Consider the following 12,049-nt stretch of genomic DNA (forward strand, 5'->3'; position numbering starts at 1 on the left):
ACCCAATTAAGAATGCATATAAAAATTTGTATATTAAAGGAAAATGTGCACAGAAGGACAAACATAAGTGAAAATACACTGTATAAGGGGAAAGTCCTTGATGAGTGTATTATGCAAAATTATATTAAAAGGTGGCAAATATTAGGAGAAATGCTATAACTTCTTTTTGCGAGGACTTTTAAAGAAAACCATAAAGTTGCACTGAAATATGGTCAAGATTTGGAAATACAGTCACAGCTGGGAAATGAGGAGGGACCAAAATTGCCAGACTCTCACAGCACTATTTGCAAATAAACGTGTTTAGGGAGATCAAACACTCTTGAGTCTGCTCAAAGATGAGTTTATTGGACAAAGAGTTCACGTTCTCCATATATACAGAAGTGCTGAATTAGGGATGGGCAGATTACTGCTCCAGCTTCTATTAGCTGTACTTGGCATGATCCCAGATGTTCACATTGTTGCACTTAGGGGTGCTGCCACAGCAGTAGGTAAAGTTCCTATAGTTTGAGTTTTCTTGTAGTCGTCTACATTTGGAAGTGCAGCCCCTGTCCACGAACAGAATTTCATAATCTGTGATGATGAGTTGAGAAAGAATGAGCAAAGAATGAGCTTCAAGGGCCAGTAACGTTCTGCAGGAAATATCTAAAACACTCCCTGACCTGAACACACACCCTCCAAGATTTCTCTGATAAAAATAGGGATGCCCTTTTCAACAACAACAACAACTTTTTAAATTTATACCCTGCACATCTGACTAGGTTGCCCCAGCCGTTCTGGGTGGCTTCCAATAGCATAATAAAGCTATTCAGGGCTGCCTGCAGATGTCTCCTAAAGGTTGTATAGTTACTTATCTCCTTGATTCAGGGATCGCATAACTCCACACCCTCCAAGATTTCGCCCATGAAAATAGGGATGTCCTAAGGAAAAGTGGGACATTCCGGGATCAAATCAGAAACAGGGATGGTTTTTGTAAATCCGGGACTATCCCAGGAAAATAGGGACACTTGGAGGGTCTGTGAACATCAAAGGAAATAACAAACACAATGTAATTTTTATTTTTTCTAAAAAGAAATCTACATGTGCTTGTGACCTTTTTTTTAAAAAAGCAAACCATTCCTCTGGGCTAAAGCCCTCCAGGACATTGGACTGGCAGTTCAACCACATCCAGTCCATCTGTCCACCTGCCAATCTTAGGATTGCAGCCATAGGATTGCATCAATTCTAGCCATACTCAGAGTAAATCTATTGAAAGGAAGGGGCTTTTAAATTTCAGTGAGTTTATTCTTGAGTAGAAGTTAGTTGGCTATAGCCCTAAGCATCCCAAGTATGAATGATGTCGGATTTAGATGAGAGGTCACCAGTGTAGTGCCTGTAGGCTCAAGGGCACCCTTGAGCTGGTCCTCTGGTGCCCACAAAAACCTCAGCGCAACCCCAAACATTGCCCCTTGGGTTACCCCTTTCTCCCAAGAAAATACATAGTTTCCCACCATCCCTTCCCTTTATTACTCACTCCAGCTGACCATCCGGTTGTAGCAGAGCTCGTTCTTTTTGGTGATACAACTGCCTGATTTATTTGCACATTTACCATCTGGCTGTATGTCGGCACAGGTAAGACATATGAGAGGGCTATAACCACGAGGTACTTCTGTGGAGGGGGGGAAATCATTTGTTGAATGGCTGGAATCTATTGAGTTGGATAAACTTGGTCTAATGCACTAGAAAAAAATTCTTGGCTTACTGTAAACAAAACAAAACAAAACAACCCAACCAAAAACCCTGGGACATTTTGCCAAATTTTAAAAATCCACCCAGTCGGAAATGTTAATCCTGAAAAAGAGGATGTGTCTGGGAAAGGCGGACATATGGTAACCGTAACGTGAGGATATTCAAGAAACAATCCCAGCTCTGTTGCCTGGGTGTTTACAAAGTCTCCCTGAACTCTTTGGGATTCACTCTGAAATAATTCCACATGGGATTGCAGCCCTTGTTGCAACTATGCCTCATTTGGACTACTGTATTTTTCAGTGTATAAGACGAGGGTTTTATACTATAAAATAAGGTTTAAAAACTGGGAGTGTCTTATACACCGGGTAGTGGGTAGGGGTGACGGGTGATTGGTTGCTGCTGTGAGCTGCAGGTTGTCATTGGCGATTTTGTGTGTGATTGGTGGCTGTGGCAAGGCTTGCTTTGTATTGGCTGATGGTGCGTTAAGTGTGTGTGTGTGTGAATGGTTGCTTCTTCAAAGGGCTGCTGTGGATTGGCTGCAGCTGTGGCAATTGTGCTTGCTATTTCCTGCTGCTGTTTACGCTTGTTGCAGACGCGAGCGATTGTCAGCGATTTCAACTACAGTGGTACCTTGGGTTACATACGCTTCAGGTTACATATGCTTCAGTTTACAGACTCCACTAACCCAGAAATAGTGCCTTGGGTTAAGAACTTTGCTTCAGGATGAGAACAGAAATTGTGCTCCGGCGGTAGCGGGAGGCTCCATTAGCTAAAGTGGTGCTTCAGGTTAAGAACAGTTTCAGGTTAAGAACAGACCTCCGGAACGAATTAAGTTCTTAACCTGAGGTACCGCTGTACATCATTAGAGACAGGTATTTTTCTACACTGCAGCAGGAGGCCCCATTAGCTAAAGTGGTGCTTCAGGTTAAGAACAGCTTCAGGTTAAGAACAGACCCCTGGAATAAATTAAGTACTTACCACTGTATTGGGTTAGTGGTTTACTGCACCCCCCCAAAATAAAAGCTCAACAACTCTGGGCCAACCCCCCCCCAAAAAAAAGCTCCACAACTCTGGGTCATTTTCTTAAATTGGCATCTCCCAAAATAGAAGGCACCTTATACACAGGGGCATGTTATACACAGAAAAGTATGGTAATAATAATAACTTACGACTGTTTGCTAGGTAGACTGCGACTACGTAGCTCAGTGCCAGAGTTTTGTACATCTTCTTTCCCTTTCCTTCAGGGCACACGAGGAAGCTGCAGAGACAAAGATCAGAGGAACAGAGAATCCCAAAGCCAGCCAGAGAGGGGAAAATGTAAACTAGATGAGCCCTGCTGGCTGAGCCCAAAAACCCACGCTAGTCCATCATCTTGTTCTTACAGTGACTGACCAGATGCCTATGGGAAGCCCAAAAGGAGGAGCTGAACATAAAAGCTCTCTCCTGCTGCCTCTGGTGGTAGAAATGGAACACAGCCATCGTAGTTCGTTGCCACCCTCTATAAATGCGTAAAACCCGAAGCTGAAAGTCATCCAGGTCGGTGCCCATCAATACAACTTGTGGGAGTGGATTCCATAAATGTTGTGTGAAAATGATTTTTTATTTTATTTTGGGGGTCTCTCTTGGAACTTCCAATATTTGATTTCATTGGATGGCCCCAAGTTTGAGTACAGTGGTACCTCGGGTTAAGAACTTAATTCGTTCCGCAGGTCCGTTCTTAACCTGAAACTGTTCTTAACCTGAAGCACCACTTTAGCTAATGGGGCCTCCCGCTGCCGCTGGGCCCCTGCTGTGCGATTTCTGTTCTCATCCTGAAGCAAAGTTCTTAACCCGAGGTGCTATTTCTGGGTTAGTGGAGTCTGTAATCTGAAGTGTATGTAACCCCAGGTACCACTGTATTATGAGAGAGGGATGCAAACTTCTCCCTGATCACTTTCCTCACTTGCATACATCATTATCATGTGCCCCTTTGCTCACATTCCCCCCCCCCAAAAAAAACTAAAAAGACCCAAATCTTGCAACCCTTCCTCTCTCCTTTCAACCCGCCATCCTTTTCTCCTCCTGGAGTGGAGTTGGGTCTTTTTATGAAGTGGGGCATTTGTTTGTTTCTCGCTCTTCTACTGCCCCAAATTTATTTTAAAGCATAAAATAAAACCTTTGTATTGTCATCTATTTCAGACATTTTAGGGCTGTCTCATCATTGCTCTTTTTCAAGAGGGGGGTGCCTGCCCAAACAATGAAAGGCTGAAAGCAAACGAGAAGAAGAACGACACATTTCCTCAGCTGTGACCACATACTCAACCACCCTACCCCATCCATTAGAAATGACACTAGCATAATTCAATCCAACACACACACACAGAGAGAGAGAGAGAGAGAGGGGGAGAGAGAGGAAACCAATAGAAAAAGGTGCAATGAAACGAAACTGATAATAATAAAATAGCCAAGATAGAGGACCCCAATGAAAGAAAAAAAAGGGGGGAGGGGAGAATGCAGAGGGAGGAATATGCAAAGGAAAGACAAATGGGGAAACGTATGTGTATATTATGCATATATGATTTGTTATAAGAAAAACCTGCTCCTTTTTCCCTTATGGGGTATCCAAGAGCCTCTATACAGCCTCTATACAGAGTCCTTATGTAGGTTCTCTATAGGTAGGGGAAAATAACAGAGGCCAACTAGAGAATATTGAGAAGCAAAGCAGCTAGTAAGCCTGTTGCAACAGGGTCCCCCACTCGCCCCAGGCAGGCAGGGAGGAGAGAAACCCAGAACTTTGGTGTGCAAGCTCTTATATAGACTTTTGGAATTGCCTCCCCTGTAGCACAAGACCCCCCCCCCAAAAAAAAACCATACATACATCACAGAAAGAGGTGGTCCCCAGCAGAAATTTGAGTATGTTGCTTCTCTCCTGTCTGCCAGGATACCTGATAATGCCTTCTCTGATTGCTTTTTCTTGGTGGCCTGGCCATTCCTTTGAGATGGTAAATACTTAGTTCCTGAATCTCTTACGCATACTGATAGCGTGCTCAGCTTAACAGATACTTGCCAGACTGTATTTACAAGGAGGTGTAAGCTCCTACAGTCCAAAGACGATTGGAAAGCTTTTCCTATTTCCTTCCTCCTTGCAGAGAAATATTTGAGGTCCATTTGGGAGAGTCAAAACAGTTTCAGGATTCTGAAGAAGTGTGCATGCACACGAAAGCTTATACCAAGAACTAACTTAGTTGGTCTTTAAGGTGCTACAGGAAGAAATTTTTTTATTTTGACTATGGCAGACCAACACGGCTACCCATCTGTAACCAGTTTCAGGATTGTTCTTCTGTACTATTTCAGACACATGGTTTATATACTTATGTATGGGTTTGCCTTGTACATTTATGAATACAGTGGTACCTCGGGTTACATATGCTTCAGGTTACAGACGCTTCAGGTTTCAGACTCCACTAACCCAGAAATAGTACCCCGGGTTAAGAACTTTGCTTCAGGATGAGAACAGAAATCAAGCAGCAGCGGCGTGGCGGCTGCAGAAGGCCCCATTAGCTAAAGTGGTGCTTCAGGTTAAAAACAGTTTCAGGTTAAGAACAGATCTCTGGAACGAATTAAGTTCTTAACCCGAGGTACCACTATATATATAAAATGACCTTAGAATTCCTATAACAGTATAGTGCAGAAGTATTCTGAATTAGATGGTTGAAAATAGGTTGTAGAGGGGGGTGTTATCTCCAACACTTTTATCCCAATAGCACTTCTTTTGAGGTTCGCTAAATGAAATGGGGTAGCGGGGTGACTGATTGTTCTCTTAAGCCCCCTTAACAAACTACAATTCTCAGAGAGGTCCTAGGACTCAGCTACACTGGCAAAGAAAAAGCACTTTATATGCATTGTTTATGTATTCTACCACGGTGACACCAGATGGCGCTGTGGTGTCCCGTTTTTGCCAACCTTGGTTTCTCATACAAAGTTTACAGTGTGTTTAACTGAAACACTTCTTTGGCGTGTCTAGATCCAGCCCTAATTTCTGATCCGCCTCAGGTGCCAAAATGTGAGGATAGGCCTGCCCTCACAGGGCTCCAATAACATCCCCATTTGCATTCCCTGCTTCCTCTAAGGGGCTTGAGGCTACCTACCTGTATATTCCCCCTGCTATTTCTCAACTACAGTAGTAGTAGTAGTAGTAGAAGAAGAAGAGTTTGGATTTGACATCCCGCCTTTCACTCCCTTTAAGGAGTCTCCAAGCGACTAACATTCTCCTTTCCCTTCCTCCCCCACAACAAACACTCTGTGAGGTGAGTGGGGCTGAGAGACTTCAAAGAAGTGTGACTGGCCCAAGGTCACCCAGCAGCTGCATGTGGGGGAGCGGAGACGCGAACCCGGTTCCCCAGATTACGAGTCTACCGCTCTTAACCACTACACCACCCTGGCCTCTGGTTACATAAACTTCACATTACGAAAGCGGCAAACCCAGAGGTATTGGACAGGGTTTCGCCATGCTCACATGTGTAGAAGCAGTCCTCAGGTTGCAGAAATCCAGGATCCATCCAGTCCTCCAGAACGGATCCCATCCACAACCGGAGGTACCACTGTATTGTTGCCGGATACTGGCACCAGAAGTTTCGCTCTTTAACAGTCCTTATGGCAGAGTTAATTAAAGCAATAGCTCCACCATCTGGAAGTTAAAATCCATGCAAGGTATTGTGATGCTTTTAAAACGTGCCTCTCCATGTTTTAGGAAGGGGTTCGAGGGAGGGAGTGTGCAGAGTTTGAGACAGTTGTTACAGTGGAGATGAGAAGATTTGGGAGAGTTTGTTGGTGTGTTGGTGGCTGCAGAAGAGATGAGCTATGAAGCTACAGAGGAGAAAGAGGTCTTGTAAATTAATATAAGAACTTTAAACCTGGCCCGGTAATATATGGGCAGCCAATGCAAGCTTCTTAGTTATTTCATCTATCAAAATTTAGATACCACTTATCCCCCCAGTGTAGGATACTCACCAGAATTCCCTTTTAACCCATTAAAGCCAAGTGATAGCTTCGCTAGCTGGAGGTTAAAATCCATTAATAGCATTTCAATGTTTTCAGTGCTTTAACAACCAAACAAAATAATGCTGTGCCTACCTGGGAGATGCATCCGGATGGAGTGAAGGAAGGGAGAGGTCAAGACAGTGTGTAGAGCAAAGTGTTACTAAGGAGACTGGAATGTTGGGGAGGATGGAACTTGAAGCTTTGGGTACCCAGCTAGAGAGTCAGTGAGAGGAGCAAAAAGGAAAAGAGGGGCCTGGTGATCTACGCAAAGGAGAACCTAGCACCGAAATTTTTGTTTAAAGATGAACAAGGGAGAATCTTGGCAATTGAAATACAATCTCAAGGAGAAAAAGTTTTGATATTAGGAATTTATGCTCCAAATGAGGGGAAAGCAGAATTTTACAAGAAGCTACATGAGACACTACTGGACTATCTGGACTATTCGAACATCATTATGATGGGAGACATGAATGGGGTGGTCTCCACTTTGATGGATAAGTCACAAAACCAAATAACTAAGGACGGCAGACTACCGAAAACCTTTTTTGAACTGACAGACAATATGGACTTGATTGACATTTGGCGGACAAGGAACCCCCTAGGTAGAGAGGGAACTTTCTTTTCTGAGGCCCACTCATCATGGACGAGAATCGACCAAATTTGGACAACTAGAGGGCTGGCACCGAAGACTACAAGAGTGGAAATCTGCCCAAAGACTTGCTCCGACCACAACGCCCTGAAAATGGAATTGAGACTTACTCCAGCCGGTTCCTTCAGATGGAAAATGAATGACACCCTCTTTAGAGATCAAGAGATCGTAAAGAAGGCCCAAAAAACTTTAAAGGACTATTTTGAAATTAACTTGAACACTTCAGTGGAAAAAAGAACAATCTGGGACGCCAGTAAAGCTGTAATGAGGGGGTTTCTGATACAACAAAACACAATTAAGAAAAAACTCTGGAATGGGAAAAAGGATAAAATATTAGAGAAGATAAGAGATGGAGAGAAAAGGTTGAGATCTAAACCAAAATCCAAAGAGATCTTGCGAGAAATTAAATTCCATCAGGCACAATATTTGAAATTGATAAATCAAGAAGTGGAATGGAAAATTAAACAAATGAGACAAAGATCCTTTGAGTCAGCAAACAAATGTGGGAAACTGCTGGCATGGCAGTTGAAAAAAAGACAGAAACTTAATTACGTTACCAATCTAGAGGTGGAAGGGAAAAATATCCAGAAACCAGGTGAAATTAGAAAGTGTTTCCAGAAATATTTCAAAAAGCTGTATACACAAGGGCCTGAGGAAATGTCTGAGATGGAACGATTTTTGAAACTCAATGGCTTACCAGAACTGTCCCAGGAGAAGAGATCAATCTTGAACTGTAAAATAACACAACAGGAAATTGAGGATGCCATTCAGAATATGCAGCTGGGCAAATCTCCAGGCCCAGATGGGCTTACCTCCAAATACTATAAGACATTAAAAGACTATTTGACCCTACCACTAATGGAGGTTTGCAATCAGATTATGGGGGGAGGAAGGGCACCGGAAACGTGGAAAGAAGCTTTCATCACATTGATACCCAAAGTGGAAACTGAAAAGACTCAACTTAGGAACTACCGTCCCATCTCACTCCTAAATGTGGATTACAAAATATTTGCAGACATTTTGGCAAGTAGATTGAAAAAGGTTTTAAATGAAGTAATTCATAAGGACCAAGCAGGCTTTCTTCCTGGCAGGCATTTGTTTGACAATACTCGGAATATTATCGATATTCTGGAACTTTTACAAACAAATATTAACACTAAAGCAGTGTTAATCTTTATTGATGCTGAGAAGGCCTTTGACAATATTTCTTGGAAATTTATGAAGAAAAACTTGGAAGGGATGGGAGTGGGACGAGGGTTTGAAAATGGTATAGAAGCAATTTATTCAGAACAAAAAGCTAAGTTGATAGTGAACAATGTGGTGACAGAGGAGTTCCATATTGAAAAGGGAACACGCCAGGGGTGCCCCCTATCCCCCCTACTATTTATATCAGTCCTGGAGGTTCTGCTGAACATGATTAGGAGGGACCGGCAAATACAGGGGATCACGGTCGGAGTGAAACAATATAAACTGAAAGCATTTGCAGATGACTTAGTAATAACATTACAGGAGCCAGAATCTAGTACAAAAAGAGTTCTGGAACTGATACAAGAATTTGGTCGGGTGGCAGGATTTAAGTTGAACAAACAAAAAACTAAAGTTTTGGGGAAAAACTTGACGCCTTTAGAAATAGAGGGGTTTCAGAAGGAAACAGAGTTAGTTGTGGTTAAGAAGGTGAAATACCTGGGGGTAAACTTGACGCCTAAAAATTTGAACTTGTTTAAGGATAACTATGAGAAATGCTGGTCAGAAGTTAAGAAAGATTTGGAAACATGGTCGAGACTGAAGCTTTCCTTGCTGGGCCGAATTGCTGCTGTTAAGATGAATGTTTTGCCAAAAATGTTGTTTCTATTTCAAACCTTGCAGGTCGTGGACAGAGTGGAATGTTTTGGAAAGTGGCAGAGGGATATCTCAAAGTTTGTCTGGCAGGGCAAAAAGCCCCGAATAAAGTTTAAAATACTAACTGACGCAAAAGAAAGAGGGGGGTTTGCCCTGCCAGACTTAAGGTTATACTACGAGGCGGCAGCCTTCTGCTGGTTCAAAGATTGGATTTTATTAGAGAATACAGATGTCCTAGACCTGGAAGGTTTTAACAATTCGTTAGGATGGCATGCGTATCTGTGGTACGGCAAGGCAAAAACACATGGAATGTTCAAAAACCATATTGTCAGGAAAGCAATTTTTATGGTCTGGCTGAAATACAAAGACTTACTTGAAAGCAAGACTCCGAGGTGGTTATCACCAGTGGAGGCTAAGGCGTGGAAAAAACCCAATATGGAGGCCGGCTGGCCGAAATATTGGGAACTAATAGAAAAAGTTGGCGACAACTGGAGGTTGCGGAGCTTTGAAAACTTAAAAGATAAGGTGCAAGATTGGTTCCATTATGCCCAAATTAACGAGGTTGTTAAGTTGGATAAAAAAACAGGATTCCAGGTGGAAAAATCGAAACTTGAGACAGAGTTGTTAGAACCAAAGACCAAGGTTTTATCGAGAATGTATAACTTGCTGCTTAAGTGGAATACACAGGATGAGACAGTTAAATCAGCCATGATAAAGTGGGCTCAAGACATTGGTTACAATATCATGTCTGAAGACTGGGAAAGGTTATGGACCACCGGTATGAAATTTACGGCATGTAATGCCTTGAAAGAAAACATTATGAAAATGGTATACAGGTGGTACATGACCCCAGTCAAGCTTGCTAAGATATACCATTTGTCTGATAACAAATGTTGGAAGTGCAAGGAGGCTGAAGGAACATTCTTTCACCTTTGGTGGACTTGCCCAAGAGTGAAGGCCTTCTGGGAAATGATCTACAATGAGTTAAAAAAGGTGTTTAAGTACACCTTCCCTAAAAAACCGGAGGCCTTCCTCTTGGGTATTGTCGGCCAAAAGGTGTTAAAGAAGGATAGAACGTTTTTTATGTATGCTACCACTGCAGCAAGAATTCTGATCGCCAAATATTGGAAGACTCAAGATTTACCCACGCTGGAAGAGTGGCAAACGCAACTGATTGACTACATGGAGTTGGCCGAAATGACTGCCAGAATCCGAGACCTGGGAGAAGAAGCGATGGAGGAGGACTGGAAAAAATTTAAGAATTATTTGCAAAAACTTTATAAGTTATATGAACTATAAAATGACGCATAATTTGAAATGCTAGCCCCAGCAATGAGAGTGCAATATTTATGAAATTGGATAACAATATTGAAGGGACCAAAGTTTAAATGTTAAAAAGGATAATACATTTTGTTTTTAGAGTAAATGGACAATAAGGGATTTAAACTTAAATTGCAATTGAAAGTACCAAAGAAACACATGAAACAAGGTTACAATTTGCTGATAAATTTATTATTAAGAATGCATTGTGCGGGAGATGTGGGGAAGTTCGATGGAAAGTTGAAATAAGCTGTTGAAGGGTTATGATCTTTTTTATTTTCTTTTACATTTTTCTTTCTTTTTTTCTTCTTCTGTCTTCTGTCTGTGTTTGAAAAAATGCAATAAAAACTATTTTAAAAAAAAAGAGAGAGTCAGTGAGAGGAGCAAAAAGGGATGAGATGTGAAGATGGGGAAGTGGAAGGAGAGAGATTTTTTTTTTTAATGTCCTCTCAATGGTTCTAAAAATCATTACAACTTCAATGTGATATAGAAAAATAGGGGTGGTTGGCTTTTGCTCCCAACTCCCCAAGGGACTGAGCCCCCTAAGTCCATAATGAGTCAAAGATGATTGGATGGAGACAGGATGCCATGAAAGCAACAGAGTTCCCTCCCTCCTAGCAAGGAGGCAAGAAAGACCCAGAACCAAGAAGAAAGATCTCTTTGAAGGGTTTGCATTTCAGCGTGGGGAAGGAGGACACCCCCTCTACAAACAGTCAGAAATTATATCACACATAAGGTGGGGTTACTGTGGCTCAGGAAGGCCAAGGTGTGCTATTCCTCAGGATTTAGCAAGTTTTACATCGTTCCAGACACAGTTTACACACAACATTAGCATTTGATAAGACAACCAGGATGCTCATCAGACATCCGTCAACGCAGAGCATCTGGGAAAACAATGACAATTAATACAAAGGAGGTTCATAGATATAGGGAAGGAATCCCTTCAGAAACGCCCCCTGATTGCTATAGCGTGTTCTCACTAAAGGAGAGCACGTGTTGCGGATGGGTCAGACAAAGCACCCTGTAGTAATTAGGTGGATTGGTTTAAGGGGCCTACTTTTGGCTGGAGTTGGTGTTGCTGGGGCAAATTTGATGTTGCAATTTTGGAGGAGGGGTCAGATGTTATTTAAGGAAGGTCCACAGCAGAGTACTTTCTCTTTCGCTGTGGACATCGGATCTAGCTGGACACAGTGAAGGACTGGTTGTATTAAATAACTAATTTCTTCTTTTACCTTTTCTTCTCACCCCCCTCTTTTTTTTTTCTTTTGCTAATTTTCCATACTATAATCACTTCCTTATTACTCCTATTTAGTTGCCTGGGGCTGGGGGGGTTGGGGTGACCCTAATCGCCCGCGGCCTGGTCCGCGGCTGAGGCGCTGGTCCCCGGCCTTACCCCTGGCACCCGGGTTCCCCCCCCTCTTGGGTGGGGCGGCGCTTTATTTTACTGTTTAAGTTATTTTTTAAATAATTTGGGTAACAACAGGCACCGCGGCTCTT

General features: G+C 42.5%; 1 protein-coding gene across 1 annotated transcript in view; it reads right to left on the reverse strand.

Moving 5' to 3' along the window:
* Positions 1 to 324: 324 nt before the first annotated feature.
* Positions 325 to 12,049, reverse strand: part of ACRV1 (acrosomal vesicle protein 1) — a 48,936-nt gene continuing 37,211 nt past the window's right edge. Inside the window, exons 4-7 of the mRNA XM_082200685.1 lie at positions 6,838 to 6,957; positions 2,895 to 2,983; positions 1,511 to 1,645; positions 325 to 570 (exon numbers count right to left, since the gene is read on the reverse strand). Of these exons, the coding sequence (XP_082056811.1) occupies positions 422 to 570; positions 1,511 to 1,645; positions 2,895 to 2,983; positions 6,838 to 6,957 (493 nt within the window). The 3' untranslated portion in view covers positions 325 to 421. The remainder of the gene's footprint in view (positions 571 to 1,510; positions 1,646 to 2,894; positions 2,984 to 6,837; positions 6,958 to 12,049) is intronic.

Source organism: Podarcis vaucheri (genome assembly GCF_965113315.1).
Source record: "Podarcis vaucheri genome assembly, chromosome: 15".
NCBI lineage: Eukaryota > Metazoa > Chordata > Lepidosauria > Squamata > Lacertidae > Podarcis > Podarcis vaucheri.